General features: G+C 33.1%; 1 protein-coding gene across 1 annotated transcript; it reads right to left on the minus strand.

The window, feature by feature from the left end:
- Positions 1 to 733: 733 nt before the first annotated feature.
- On the minus strand, positions 734 to 1,081 carry LOC307057288 (transmembrane emp24 domain-containing protein 2-like; the record flags this gene model as incomplete). Its single annotated transcript, XM_079710424.1, has 1 exon — positions 734 to 1,081. One exon carries the CDS (start codon positions 1,079 to 1,081, stop codon positions 734 to 736), a length of 348 nt encoding a protein of 115 aa, XP_079566550.1.
- Between the last annotated feature and the right edge of the window lie 15,634 nt (positions 1,082 to 16,715).

Consider the following 16,715-nt stretch of genomic DNA (forward strand, 5'->3'; position numbering starts at 1 on the left):
GAACTACTGTTCACTGCAACACCCCGAGAATTGGCTTTAATAGAGACTTCTTACAAGGTTAGGCAGAAACCAAAAAATGGTTCTTAGCTGCTTGTGTCAACAATTTTAAGTGGAGGTGACTGAGTTCTAAGGTTCAAATTAAAACTTTAAAGGGGAAAAAGGTTGTTGGTTTAAGTCTTATCTTTAAAGCAAAAACAAGATAGACAAAGTAAAAAAGTACCAACTTGGTAGTATCCTCTAGTCACAGATCTCTGCCATTAGGCTGGATAGAAAATGTCAAGATTCAGATTGTTGTTTCTGATAAGGACTCAACAAAATGAATCTTTAATGACTTGAACTGCAGGATAAAGGATCCCAAGAATGCAGTCATTTTTAGTAAAGTACTGTCAATAAAGTACTATCCTGAACAAACTGCATTTTATTATGAAAGCAAAAGGAAAGAATATATAAAAAGTTCTATACATCTATATTCCACTTACAGTGTTTGAGTTCTGGAAGGACCTGTATAATGGAAGAAGAATTCAAATATGAAATCATGCCAATCAAATATCAAATTTTCACTATAACTTTCCTAAAAAAAGTGTTTTTCCCCAATATCTATTAATCACAAAGAAACAGAAGTTGTGAATGTACAGTTTAGAAAATAAAAACATTGAAACTAATGACATTATTATGACCAAGACACTTGGTAAACAGTGAATTATGAGTTTGGGATCATCAGGAAAAGGCTTTTTTAAACAACCCTCCAGACTTCAAAAAATCTCTTCAGGTAGTAGATCTGTCCCAATGTCATGGCAACTAGAACAAGAGCTTCAAAGAAGGACCAAAGGACCACTCTGCTGTTTGTGTTGTCATTGATTGCCCTGTGTATTCTCTCCCGAACTTCCATGTATTCCTGTTCATGCTTTACAGCTGTCATTGCCACTGTGAGCTTATTAATCATTTCGTCTAGCTTGTTCTGGTGAGCTTCTGTTTCCATGTCTTGTCCTTTGGGGGCCTCCCCAATATCAATGGTGAACATCACTATCTTTGGAGTCATGGTGGACATCCTACTGCTAAAACAAAAAAATGTTCCAGCCATGTGAGCAGCAAAGGTATATTTCCCACTGGACTCTCGGTCTCCTTTATACATTCCTTTATTATCAGGCCCTGCAATCTCCACGTCGATGTCCAGGAAGCCACCCTCGACCACCTCGAAGATGAGGCCCATCTCGGTGCCCGAGGTGACCTGCTCGAAGAAGCACTCCTCAGCATGCGCGTCGATGCTGACGAAATAGCCCAAGACAGTGGCCCGGAACAACAGCAGCTCAGTGAGCGTCACCACGGTGGGGCTGGGGCCGAAGCCAGGACCGGGACTGCGGCCTCCAGAGCCGCCGTCACCGTTGCCTCAGCTCCACTGCATTTATTTGAAAAAAATTAACAGAAAGCTATAATAGGAAAAAGGAAGCAAACTACCATTATTTGTAGATAATATGCTATATTCCTAGAAAACCAAAAAGAATCATCTGACAATGGCTAAAAATGAAACGAGTCAAGCAGAGTAGCCAGCTTATAGATGATGTATGAAATTGGTAACTTTGTTATATATCAACAACAAACCACAAAGTATATGTAAAAGTTGCTATTCTTAATAGCAACACAGAAAACCACCTAGGGACAAAATTTCCAATAAATTCATGGAAACCATACAATACAAGAACAATAAAGATACAAAATTCTACTAAGAAAAAAAAAGTAGACTCTATGGAGAGCCACATCTGTTCTAGTTTGGGAAGACTCAAGACTGCACTTATGCCATTTCAACTATAAATTAGCCAGTAAATACGTTGATTCCAATGCAAATACCCAGCATGCTTTAAAAGAATAGACAAATTGATTCTAAAATTTGTTTATCTGTGGATATAACCAGGACATTTTTGAAGAGAAATATGGATTAGCAATTAGAGATGAGGCAATTTGGGAGGAGGATTGACCTGTCAGAGTGAAACTGAATTATAATACTACAATAATCAAAACAAAGTTATTCTAGCACCTGTTAGGTGGTAAACAAGGCAATCAATTAGAAAAATACTGAAGCATATTTAACTATTTATAGGAATTTATTTTCCAAAAAGTCTAATTTCAAAGTCCACAAGTATTAATATTTGACATGAGTAGACACAATGGACATTTGGTAAAATCAGTCAAATTACATTGTATTAAGTATAACTGTGGCAGGATAGAAAGTAATAGTATGTGTTTTGACATGGAAAAATCATCTGTGAAAACATAAAATATAAAATTTTGTAGGTTTTGGGAAAAGTATTTTCTATTTTAATTTAATTTTTCTTTGGCCTTTTTATTGTAGTTTTTGGCAGTATTCTTACGCTGTAGAACTATAAACAACAAAAATGGAATTACCTGAACAGCTAGTCATTTATATCCATGATTATCACTTGCAAGTCTTCCCATGTTATTTCAATCTCTATATTCTAACTAGGTGAAAATCATGCAAACTATTTCAAAATGACTTGATCTGAGAGTTCTCCTGTCCTCTTACCCTGATTGCTAGTGGTTGTCTATTTCAAATACAGAAAAAAAATTGAAGTTCATAATTTTAACTTCTTAACAACCTTCTTATATCTGGGAAACGTATATATCATAGTTAAGATTAATTCTCTGTGTCATCAACCCTGTCTTTCAGTAGTAATGACATTCTTTTAAGGAAATTTGATTATACAATTTCCCTTCCATATTGATTTCCATCAACAATCTGCTAGAATGTTGAATGAAAGAACTGAAAATACTTTGTAAATTATTAAATGGGTTGTGCACATTGCACCAAAAACTTAACTATATATAAGGAAGCATGCACATTCATTTCAAAGAAAGTCAAATTTGAATTAATGATTATAGAAGAAATGATAAGTGATTGAATAAAATAAAATTCTCCTTGAATGGTAAGTAAAAGCTATGTGCAAACATGGATTGAAATGTAGTATAGTTTTGTTCAACAAAGAAATATGATACATTTAAGACTTCCTTATTGCCATTGAAAAAAATGCTACAAGGGGGAAAAATGCTTTATCTGGAAAAGTCTGGGGTTATAATGAAATCATATTAGATTAATATTTCACAATTAATGAATGTTATATGAAGTTCCAATTTGGATTTCTTTGATGTCAAATTTTTACTGACATCTTTGTTTCATCTTTTATTTTGAATCATACTCGTTTGTCTACTACAAACAATACTTGTTATAAGATATTTAAATATATTTATATACATATAATAAGATATATGGAATATATGTATTTGAATATATTTGTGCATATATGTATATATATAAATATAATCTTTTGCCTCTGTGATCCCATTAATCATTTAGGTGATTTTTCTTTCCAAACCACATCGTTTTGTCATTACATGGACATAGCAGCAAATATAAATACACTCACACACATACACACACACACACAGATAAAGGTAATCCTATAAAAATCATGAAATTAGTGCTGATTCTCAAGATTTAACTCACTATAAAAAAATACTTTACTACAAAGAAGACAGGATCAGTTCTTAAAGCCACTTGTAAAATGATGATAATTTCTCCATACCTGAGAAATATTTTTCCTGAATGAATTAGAGACAAATGTGGTGACTTAAAACTGATCCCTATACAACAAAGATGATAAAGGAGTTAACTACAGGCCAGACATCTTAATCTGTAAGAGGTCTCTGGGGGTCAAGAAATCACATTCATTTTGCAGGATTATTTCAGGTGGCACAATTCTTAATTACTGTTAGATGCCTCAGAATAGAGACCTAAATCCATCTAAAACTCCTGCTGCAACGATGACAATTCTCCTGAGGTTATCTCTGCATCTGCTGTGTGACCATGTTCCACATTTACCTTTAAGTTTAAGCAAATTATGAAAAGCAGCCCTGCTAAAGCTGTCATCATTGAATATCATCATCATCACATAACTGTTTGGACTTAAGAAAAAAGTTCAAACTGTAAAGGATTTTGGAAGCAGATGGTTGAACAAGAGAATCTGGAAGGACTTTCCAGGTTTCTCATCTTCAAAATGTCAGGCCATGGCTCTAATGTCAATTGTGCTAACATGACAGAGAATGAAATCTAGGCTCAGAAAAGAGCACCTGCTAGTCTAAGGTCACTGAGGTAGTGGCAGAGTTGAGGCTTGCACCCAATTTACAGTGGCTCCAAATTTCACTGCTCCTTCCTGTGTGAATGACTTCTTGCATATCACAATCTGTTCTTACAACATATAATTTATGGTTTCATGACTCCTGTTGACAGCCTGTGAAGTTTTAAACTCGTCAGGCACTTGTCTTTTTGACTTTCCCTTTAGACACAAACTAAGAGTTGGGTCAAACTAGCATCTCAAACAGCTAATCATGCAACATGAGAAGGCTGCAGGGGAGTCAGAAAGTTCCCCCCACCTCTCAGTCTTTACAGGGGTGTAGAATAGCACAGTTTCAAATTCCACATAGAAGATGACCAGGGCATTAATGTTGCTCTGCCAAGTTGATAAATTTAACAGGACTCTAGAGGTGCAGAAAACTTGCCCAAGAAGACTTATAATTCTTAGAAAAGATTTGGCAATGGTGGTGTTTTATAGAAAAAGTTTAGAGGTATAACATGGTAACTTCTAACTTGGTATGTTACTGCCAAAAAATCATCATAAAACACAATCAGACATCTAGAGTTTTGTAAAACCATTAATAACTCAGTCATTTCATTTGGGTTGGACCATTTATTTAAATATTAAAACACATAATATTAACAAAATGGGGTTCACAAAAAATGGCAAAAGAGTAATATTTGTTGAATGATATGAAGGTATTTGTTTCAGACACTTATTTGAAAATGCTCGTTTCACCCTCAAACGGTATTTTTTAAAAATTTAAACTTGGCCCATAACAGCAGTTCAGAAAGAACCGAAAGAAGTTTTGAGAAGCAAGAAGTTGCATCGGCCATATCTGCAGAGCAATGGAAGAAATTTTTATTCCCTAAGCTTTCTGCATAGCCAAGATCTATACAGTGGTGAACTCAAACAGATGTGTGGAAGTTCCTTAATGTAGTTGACTAAGAATTTGCTTTGAACCATTATATAGGAAATTTGATTCCTCTAGTCATAATAATAGGTGAGACACTGTTAAATGGATTGGGAAGTGTGGAGCAGTAATAACCAGATGGAGATAAATGAACTGTACAGAATTAGGGTGATAAAAACCAAACCTAGGCTAGACCTAGGATAGAGAGAATTCTATTAACTACTTGAGACAAAGGACTTCATCAATATGAGAAGGACAAGGAATTAAAAACAAACCTCATAATCTCACTGTGTTTACCTCTATACATTATTTAAGACATTTACATGAATAAACATAATATATTTCACCATATAAGAAAATGTATATACTTTAGTATATCATCTTTGTAAGTCTCATGATCTATAGTGCTAGCTAAATTATTCTCATTTTTTTGTGGTGCTTCTAGCAAGTACTGAGTAAAAAGAGTTTTGTCCGGTGTTGTTTTGCAGAAGTCCTTGAACAATTGTATACTCAATTATAAATACATTTAAGAATGTGCTTTCCAGATAGGTACATGAGGTAAACTAGAGCTTTTACTACGTAGTACTTTTGAGGAAGGCATTTTGCATACTAACTTCTCTGTAATTTGAGTTACAAAAGAAGACTTGAGTGCTGTATTGAAAGATACCAGATAAAAATGAGAAAAAACCCTAGTTGTTTCAAACATAGAGATTTTGATACAAATAATTGATTATATGTGTGATACAAGAGTTGGAGAAACAGTGAAGCAATCTAAAGACTAGTAAACAGAAGGAACTAGATATCACTCCAAAGGCTAGAGGAAAACAGGTAGAAGTGATGTTACTAACCTGGAAGCCAGGGTCATTCTATGGGATGTAGAGCCATGGTGGAGACTGCCAAGTAGGTGCCATAAACACAGGGAGAGACATTATCTGGCAGGAACTAGAGCCACTATGGTGACTCAGACCCTTGTGACAACATCAGTGGCATCACGGGAGAGGAGGTATACTTTGATTTCTCTTCTCCTAGTCTCTAATATTCTACCAGTGCCTCGCATGGCTAAACCTAACTCTAAGTCATTTGGCAAAAGTCTGCATGAATGCAGTTCCTTGAAATAAAGAGCAGAGCAAATAAAAGACTGAGATGTGAGAGCAATAGGCAAATGGCTGGCCCAGAGGTTGTACAGTTACAAAGGGACATGTCAAAAGTATCTTCAGTGTTACACTTACTGATTATTGAACTGTTCCATCAATAATGGATTGAATTTCATATTGCACTCACAGCTATTAACAAACATTTGTATCTTTTCTAGCCTGCCACTTTGAATATGAGAAAATTCCCAGAAGTTATCCAATGACTGCTGGCTTTTAAGTACCATATATTCATAAGGAGAATTTTTTTCCCTTGTAGAATTATTTACAGAGAGATTGTATGTGTAATTACCTATAGATTGACCAAAGTTTGCACATATTGATTGGTTTATGGATATTTAAAAACTTCTCTTTCTTATATTTTTGGTTTTGATTTAAACCACACTGAAGAAATGCTAATTTATAGATTTTTCTTAGATAATGGGGATATGGTGTTAGCTTTCAAGGAATTCAGTGGACAGTTAGGCTTGTTATTAAATACTGGCTCTCATTTTGATAGGTAACCTTAAAAAAACAAAGACAAGTAGATTGGAGACAAAGCAGTATGATCAAATTAAGCTGCAAAATTCCATGCAAGCTTCTCAGAGGAGAAGATGTTTGAATTGAGACTTCAGGCATGAGTGGAGTAGAAGAAATCATAATTCAGAGACATGTGGTACTGTAATTTTAATTTGGTATTTTATAGTTTATTTTTACTTTATTTCTATTACCCAAATATTAAATGTTCTTTGTAGAAGAGCTAAATAATACACATATGGGAAAAAAAGGCTCCATTAATCCTACAAATTGGAAGCAAACATTCTAACATTCCAATGTGTATCTTTCCAGATTTTTTATGCATATATCAATTTATATGTAGAAAAAAATAAAGTAATTCTTGCAAATGAAACTAAATTATGCATTTCATATTGTGGTTGTTTTCAAATGAAATATATGATGGATTTATCTGGCAATACTTATAAGCTCTGTGTCTCTTAGATTGAATAGTTTTTCAATGCATACTTTCTAAAACTAATCATATTTTGTTAAATATTTTGGTCACTTCTAAATATTCAATATTATGAGCAATGCTCCAGCAAATTTCCATATTCCTTTTAAAGTATATAATTAACTATATTTTTAGTATATATTCCTAAAAGTATCAAAACTATATACTCAGAATAAAGGCATTTTATATATCTTGCTCTAAGAAAATCTTACCAATTTATAGACAAGTGTGAAATTTTTTAGAAGTTAGGGAAGAGGGTAATCTTTTAATTACACACATCAAAACTAGACATCATAGCTTATTGGTATGTTTTCTTATGCAAAAATAATTTTTCAACTTTCTTAAGCAAATACTGTCAAATTTCATTTTTAAAAGGGATACCTGGTTGGAAACTTGAACAGTGATTTTTACAAGCAAAATGTTCTTTAAAAATCTGCACTATTCACAGTTGTTTATGCCCAGTTAACCAATGCTGAACATTTAATTACAAAAGCTTTGCTACTCTATATTTAAAGGTTTGTAAAACTTCCTGATGTAGCTTATGTAAAAAAAGGAGTTGTCAGATATTTAGAATTTTGAGGAGAAATCATTGTAAGATTAAGCACATTGACACGAGATGGTAAGAAATGATCAAAAACATGTTAACTCAATACTTCTGTTCTAATAATAGGCCAGGGGTATTAGTTACTTAACATTTTTTCACACTGCATTTGCCTCCACATTCCTGTCCATTCCTCATGCTAGGCATACCAATTGGGAAATCAAGCTACATTTGTTTGAAAGCATTCTTCTATTTGTTCTTTCCTTCCTTCCTCTTTTCCTTCCATCCTTTCTACCTTTCTCCCTCTTTGCCTCCTGCCTTATGTTTTAATTAATTAATTCATACTATGTTTTAAGTACAGAAAAAAATTAAAATAGCCTATAATCTTACCAGCCAGATAATCTCAGTGATTAATTTTAAATAAAATGAACAGTCTGCCAAGAAGGCCAAACAGCCAACAACAGTACCAAATGAGAAGCAAATATGTCTTCTTTCCATTTTCCAGACCCTATTTTTTGTTTTCAAAGTTATTCATTACCAATTTTTTTCTTTTACACCTTTCCAGAAAAATAATATGCATCTACTAGCATATATGTAAAAATAATCTCTCTATTCCTATGTTTATCTATAGGTGGGCATGCATATCCTTTTTTTAAAAAACAGAATAAATCATACAATGTGCACTGTTCTAAGCTCTAGTTCTAGAGAACGTTGCATAACACAGATAGATATACACGTGCTTTTTACTAATGCCAAATTATTCTGTTGTACAAATATATACCATCGTTTAATTGTATCAAGGGATATTTGGGGATGAATTCTGATATACCCAACACCCTGCTGAGAACAACTTTACTTGAGAAAATAAGGACGCAATTTAGGGCAACAAATGACAAATAAAAAATAAAAATTATGAGCTCTTTAAGAGTAAGTTTACTTTGTTCACGATGGGAATTCCAAGCCATTATCTTGACTTTCTCATTACTATGTTTTTGCCTCAGATTCCAATGAATAATTTTCTTAAGTAAAATTTAGATCTCTAAATGATCCTGTAAAATGTCTTCAATGAGTCTGCAAACTTACCAAATGTCTTTGACTTAGACAAAACATAATTGATATTATGTAATTTTTGGATCTCACAAGGCATAAAAGGATTCACTTTTTGGTCTTAACCAGTATTATCTCCAAATCAAGAAAGTTAACTCCTCAGCATGAATGTCTTAGAAAATAGGCTAATTGGTAGACTTGAAAGTATGCTCTAAAGCAGATATTTTAACCATTTGGAAGTGGCATGTTAGATTTTGTTTTAGTACAGTTGCCTGGGTAAGGTTTTTACCTCACTCTCCTATGTTACAAGATTGAAATTTAGATGCAGTCTAGATCATGGATAGTGCAGCTGTATCTTTTATAGCACCCGAAGCGCCCTATGCTTTGTGTTTTTAAAGACCAATTCTATTTGCTGTTTCTTGGCATTAAGAAATACAGTTAAACAGCATCCCCAATCACGTTACTTGTTCTGCTATGAATTCTGTTTGCTATGCTGCTATTGCATTCAATATGTGCATTTACATTTAAGTTAACATCTAGAGTTGGATAAAATGATTTGGAACATTTTACATTTAGTGCTAAAGAGAAGACATTTGATATTTATTCGCACTTTGCTCACCACCAGTGATTTCCAGATCTAAAATCACATTACATTCTGTTTCACATATAGTGGCATTTCCTAAGTGTCCTGTCATCATACTTTACTATTATTAAACCAATAACACTGGGTTATAATCTCACTAGAAGTCCAGAAGGAAGACTCTAAAAGAAAAAAAGGAAGGCTGAAGGGCTTAAAATATAGATGTAAATTAAATTATTACAGACATTTTTGTATAATTCTTCCATAATATTTAAAAATTTAGAAATAACAATATGGTCCTTAGTGTATGCTCAGCCAGGGTCAATGTCTTGACAGAAATGTCACCAGCATACTAAATAAAATTCCATTTCTTTGTATAACTACTATATATGTTCTCAAGGTCCTTGTCAAAGAGTAAAGTTGAATAAGACACAATTACTGCATGTCTGTAGAACTGATAGAAGGATCTGGACATATTTTAAGTGTTCAAATCTCTTTAAGAAGGTTACAGGTATACTGAGACAATAAATTCATGATCCTAAGATTCACTGTGAAAAATATCACTTGGGGAAAAAATACTGCCCTTAAGGATAAAATAAAATCAAATAAGAGGAAGGAAAAATGATAAACAAATAACAAACAAAAAGCAGCTTTTCTATCTTAATAGTAAAAGTCAGCCAGAGAGAATGTAATAATTAGCCATAGTACTTACCAGCTACACATTAGAAATTTCCAAGTATTAAATCTGCATATTCTATGTAATTACTTACTTTAGAAACCTCTATAGCTTCATAGTGTTCTATGTTTTAATTAAAGCTCTAGTTAATTTTAATAATGCTCAAGAAAATTCCTATCTTCTCATTTTAAATGTATTTACTTTGTATTTCTTTGTCTTTTATCTCTCTTCTCTCCACCTCATAAACATCTAATCTTTTGACAAAAGCCCTTAGATATATATCCACCGACATACAATATGTAGTGCTTCTTTGTTTTTTACATTTACATAAATTTCACTCTGTTTCTAATTTCATGCATGCACACTCTCTTTGGAGGATGTACCCATATATTGTTTTATGTTCTTTTGGCCCATTGCTCTATTTGTCACCGATTTTGCATTGTATACTTTAGGTATACATTTCTCTGGTGATGAATATCTGAGTTGCTTATAACTCCCTACTAACACAGACAATGCATTGATGAGTGTCCTTGTTCATATTCCCTTATGAACACATGTTGACATCTCTCTGGGATATATATCTAGAGGTGTGGACCAGGAGCTGCATGATCAACATATAGTTAATTTCATTAACTAGAACCAGATTTCATTCCAAAATAACTGTATCTGTTTGTTCCAGGGACACATGTCCCATTGCTTTGTAGTATCAAGTTTATCATATATTAAATACAAAAATATATACACTGATCTCTTTTTGAGCTCTTTATTCTGCTTGAGTTGCCCAGTGTACGCATACTGTTTTTAAAAATAAGGTTTTGTAGTATGGCTTAATAGCTGGTAGAGTATATTTTGGAAATTAACTGTTTGTGGATCTTTGTCTTCATAATCCATATAAATATATACAATTTTAACCATGATTTTATGAGATATAATATCTTTATAAATTTATTTTGAGATATAATATCTTTAGTATATTGTCCTTTCTATAAGCATGGTAAATATCTTTAATTATTCACTTATTTCCTTTAATAGAATTAATTTTTTTGTCATAACATATTTATACTCCTAGAAAAACATGATATTTTATTTCTCATATTTTCTAATTGGTTTTTCTAGTACAGAGGAAAGCTATTAAATTATTTTTACTAGTTCTGTAAGTTTTTCTATTGTTTCTTTTGGTTTCCTACAATAATAATTACATGATCTACAAAAAAAAAAGAGACTTCTATTTCTTTACTTCTAATTCCTGTACCTTTTACTCCCTTTTCTTACTTCTAGTGTTTTCGAAGGCCACCAATACTAAATTGTGGCAGTGATTTTAGGCTTCTTTGTCTTGTTTCTTATCTAAATAGAAATACATCTAATTTTTTTATAAAGATTGGTATCAATATTCTCCACATACTTATTAAAAATATGATTTTTCAAATTCTTTCTGCTTGGAGAACTTACTTTCTTTTTACTTGCAGTACAGATCTTCTCTTAATAAGTTCTCTGAAGTTTTGTTTGTTTAATTTCTTAAATTTCTTTTTCCTTTTCAAAAGATATTTTACTGTGTTTTGAATTCTGTGTTATTTTTTCTTTCACTACTTTAAAATTGACTTTTAATTATTTTCTGTATTACATAGTATCTGAGGAGGACTCTGTTTCACATCTTATTTTGTTTTTGTCTGTGCAATGTGTCTATTTTCCTTTAATTTACTTCACAATTTTCTTTATATTTGTTTTCAGTAGTTTGTATGTTTTATGTGTGTGTTATGGTATTTATCCTGTTTGGAGTTCTCTGAGCTTATAGATATTTGGTTTAATATGTTTCATTATTTTTTGAAAATCCTCAGCCATTCCCTTTACAAATATTTTTTCTCCTCCATTTTCTTTTTCCTTCTTCTCAGACTCAAATTATACATAAGCCATTTGATATTGTTCCACAGATCTTGGATGCTCTGTTCTAATTTTGGTTTTCATTCATTTATTTGCTTTTTTGTTTATTTATACTTATTCCCCTTTGTATTCAAGTTTGGATAATGTTTTTCAATCTATCTTCAAGTTCACTGACTCTTTCCTCAACTCAGTTGAATATGTGGATAACTTTGACTAAAGCAATCTTAATCTGTTACAGTGTCCTTTACTTCCAGTATTTCCATTCAATCTTTTCTTTCATATTTCTGTTCAACTTTTGTTATAGTTTCCAATTGTCTGCCAAAATGTTCCAAGAGGATTTTGACAGAGTAATCATAGTATTTTAAATTATCTGTCTCATAGTTCCAACATACACATCCTTTACTAATCTTTTTCTGTTGATTGTTTTAACAGTGTATTTCTTGCTTTTATTTATTTCATAATCTTTGCTTGATTGTTACATGTAATGTGTAGAACTTTAGAGCCTGAGGTGAATGTTATTTAGACCCAAAAACATACAATCTTCTTCTCCTAAGCCATTAGTTCAAATATAGAAGGCCAAATACTTTCTTCGCTTACAGACATATTTTAACTCCTAATCTGACCATCTTTAATTCTGCCTAGTTATTTCAGAGTAAAATATAATTGATTAGAAACAAGCTTTCTTGGTTACAATCACACATTGGTACATCCCTAAACTTACTATTTTGTCACAATTAGTTAGATGACTCAGCATTTTTGTCACCTAAAGCAGAGGTGAAATGTGTAGTTTAGAAATTATTTTCTAAATTCATGCCTTAAGAAGAACTGTAACCATTTTGTTTTAGCAATAGTGTGTATCATCTCTATGATCAGCCCACATTATTAAAGATACCATGACTGTGGGATGTATTAATAGCAGCATCACATGTAATAACCAGATTCTCTGAGCTTCCTGGATCTGTGGTTTGGTGTCTGATATAAGTCTGGGGAAATTCTCAGTCATTATTGCTTCAAATATTACTTCTGTTCCTTTCTCTCTTTCTTTTCCTTCTGATATTTCCATTATGCATATGTTATACCTTTTGTAGTTGTCCCACAATTCTTGGATATTCTGTTCTATTTTTTCCAGTCTTTCTTAAAATGTCCATCTGTTTGTTTATACTATCCATCTGTTCTTATATGTTATCTACTTTTTCCATTAAAACCCTTGCCATATTAAGGTTTTTTAACCCTTGGTCTAATTCCAACATCCCTGCCATGTCTGTGTTTGGCTCTTATGCTTGTTCAGTCTTTTCAAACTGTGCTTTTTACCTTTAATATTCATTACAATTTTTTGTTGAAAGATAGACATCATGTACTTGGTAAAAGGAACTGCAATACATAGGCCTTTGGTAATGTAGTGGTAAGGTGTTGGGGGAAGGGAAGCATTCTATAATCCTATGATTAGGTTAGGTTTCAACCTTTTGGTGAGCCTGTGCTCCTGAACAGTGAGCTTCACCAGTGCATCTCAGTTTCTGTTTTGTTTTGTTTTGGTTTTTGTCCTCTGCCTCTCCACCTCTGTTATGTTGGATCAGCATTATTAGAGGGGTCTAGAGCTAGAGTTTGGTATTTCCCTTCCCCAGATGAGTTAGGTTGTGATAAAATCTCTGCAGGTTAGGCTTTAATAAAATAGTTTCTTCTGAGAGCAGGACTTGTTAAGCAGAACAGAATACTCTGGCATATTTCAAAATACTTTTCCCCCTCTCCTGCTGGAAACTCGAAGGGATTTTTCCTCAGTATTTGCTGTAAGAAAATGGTACCACTCCTGCAGGTAAAACTCATAGAAGTATGAGGGAGTCCCTATGACTGGGTCCCCCTGGAGATCCAAATAGACTCACAGATTCAGAGGAGAAACTAGTGGTTGCCTGGGAGGTGTGTGGATGGAATGGATGAAATAAGTGAAGGGGATTAAGAGATACAAATAGAAATAAGTCACAGGATGTAATGTACAGCACAGGGAATATAGTCTGTAATATTATAATAACTTCGTATGGTGTGTAACCTATATCAAATCACTATGTTGTGCGCCTGAAGCTAATATAATATTGTAAGTCAACTATACTTCTGATGCTAATATAATGAATTTATAGTATATAAACTATACTGAAGCTAATATAATACTGTAAATCAACTATACTTCCAATACAAAAAAAAAGAGTAGTTGATTATTTTAGTTTTATCAGCTTTTTCCTTGTTATTAAGACACTATGGTGACACAGGAGTGACTTCTAAACTCCTTACATGCTGGATCAGAAGTGTGAAATCTGACAAAAGGAAATTCATCCTTGAATAACTATGTTGAATGAACATTGTTAATTGCATGGTTTAGATACTGTCTGACCTTCAGGAGGTAGTGAGACTAGATGGATTTCTGAATGGAATTCCAAAAGGTAACTAACAAGTTTTAAAGGAAACATTGCATAAAAGAATTTTAAGTTGTAAGTATTCTTACTATTGGGCAGGTATAACCAAAATTCAAATACAATGTTTCTGATGTTCTAGAAGGATTCTCCAGGAAAGTTTTGAAATGCATACCTATACATATTTTTTAAGAATTACTAAGATAATATCACAAGGACAGATGATTATATCTCATACTATCAATACTAGTAAAATAGTTCTAATGTCTTCTTAAAATTCTATCATAACTTTGAAGTTGATAGTTATGCTTTGAGGACAAATCATTTGTGTCAAATTTTGTCTTTAGAGTAAAAGCAAAACTCTGTGGATGACTAAAAAGTATTTTCAAGAAAAAAATACTACAAAATAATGAATCAAATAGCATCGTCACTGTTGTTAGTAAATAGAGATACTCAGCAGAAATAGTGGGGTTAGAATTGTATCTGCCTTAAACAATAGAGAAATAAGAGTGAGTTTATGAGGATAAAATTTAACTCTAAGGAAGAATTATTAAAATCCTATCACTGGAAATTAAAGTATCTGAAATGAAATATTTATTGAAAAGGCTTAACAGCAGATTAAACACAAATTATCTAAACTGAAGTCAAAGAAAAAAATGTCAGAGCACCAGAGAGATATTTAGAGAATAAATGTACTTGGGATTGGAGGGAGAGGAGAGAGAGAATGCAACAGAAAGAATATTTTGAAGATGTCTGAGAACTCCCTAAAATCGCTGCAGGATCTCTATTCTATAAAAAAAAAAAGTGTGCCAATAAAACTCAAAAAATTGTTTTTTACTTCATTTAGTGAAAAAAATTATATAGAGTTATCTTTGCCTATTTCAGTCATGTAAAAAATTGGCTATTTTCATCAACCTAATATTTTTTCTTCAGTCAAACAGAAAAACCAGCAGAAGTAAATAAAAGTTAGATTTAGATAATTCAATTCATTCATAAACAAACAAATAAATAAATAATCACCACAAACAAAAATCAAGAAGCCTGGGATATATTTCTCTATATTGTCTTGTTCCATTTTGGTTGCTCTAACAAAATACCAGAGATTGGATGGCTTGTAAACTACAGACATTTATTTCTCACTGTTCTAGAGGCTAGAAGTCCAAGATCAGGACGCCAGCATGATCAGGGTCTGGTGAAGGACCTCTTCCAGTTTGCAGACTGCCAACTTCTCACTGACTCCTCAATTCCTCCCATGTAGAAAGGGGCAAACAAGCTCTCCAGTCCTCTTTAATAAGGGTTCTCATCCCGTACCTGAAGGCTCCACTCTCTACTCTTTCCCAAAGGCCCCACCTCCAAATACCATCACGTTAGGCATTAGGATTCCAACATATGACTTTTGAGGAGACAAATTCAGACCATAGCACACACGTGCTAATTCAGTTAATTAAATCAAGTTCTTATACATCTTATGTATCTCTTTAATTAACCATTTTCTCCCATACCTACTAAAAATTATTATTGTTAAATTGTCATCAACTTTTTCTTGGATTAAAAAAGGAGCGGGGCAGGGTTAGCAACTTGTCTCTGACTTGTCATTCCAGTTGGAACTGGGAGAATGACCAGGGAGAAATGATTTGGTTAAATCTTGTGAACATGCAAATCACCACACTTGACAGCATTAATTAGTAGAAAGATAAAGGAAAGTCCTTGTCTATGACTTGCTTTTAGCAGGACTTGCCTGTCTGTCTCTGATTGTTGTGAGTCTGATTTGATAATCCCATTCTGTGTTTCTTAGATTAGTGCTGTTAGCAGAATTATCTTTATTTTTTACAAATAATGATAGCTAAGGCACTTTTTAGCAAGAAAAAAGAGGGATTAGAAATGCTTTAGGATAATTTAATGCCTACTTATTGTTGGTGGAAAGAAGACTTGAGGTAGATTATGAAAGGCAAATTTTATCAAAGAATTCAGGAGAAATAAGCTTAGAACCATGGGCTAAATGAATAGAGTTCCAGGCAAAAGGAAAATGTACAAAGAATGTTTTCCCTCGATAATGTGACCATCTCTGGTGAAAGTTAGATCTCTAATACACAATGCTGGAAAAATGAGAAAATAACATGGCTTCATATGCGACTCTTATTTATGGAAATCCCTGTGGAATTTAGAGGAATAATTTAGACACGCCTTGTAGATGCCAAATAAAAATACCAGTTGCCAGTTCAGAAGTCAAATGGAATGCTAAGGCAGAAATAGCTGAATCCCTAGGGCAGGGATGCAGATGCTAAGACCATGCACCCATGGGCTGAAATGGCATATTCACCTTGCCCCTGATGAATTCACTAATAAGAAACTACACCCACTGCCAACAAGAAAGGAATTACTTGAAAATGTCTGTGA

Source organism: Hyperoodon ampullatus (assembly GCF_949752795.1).
Source record: "Hyperoodon ampullatus genome assembly, chromosome: 8".
NCBI lineage: Eukaryota > Metazoa > Chordata > Mammalia > Artiodactyla > Ziphiidae > Hyperoodon > Hyperoodon ampullatus.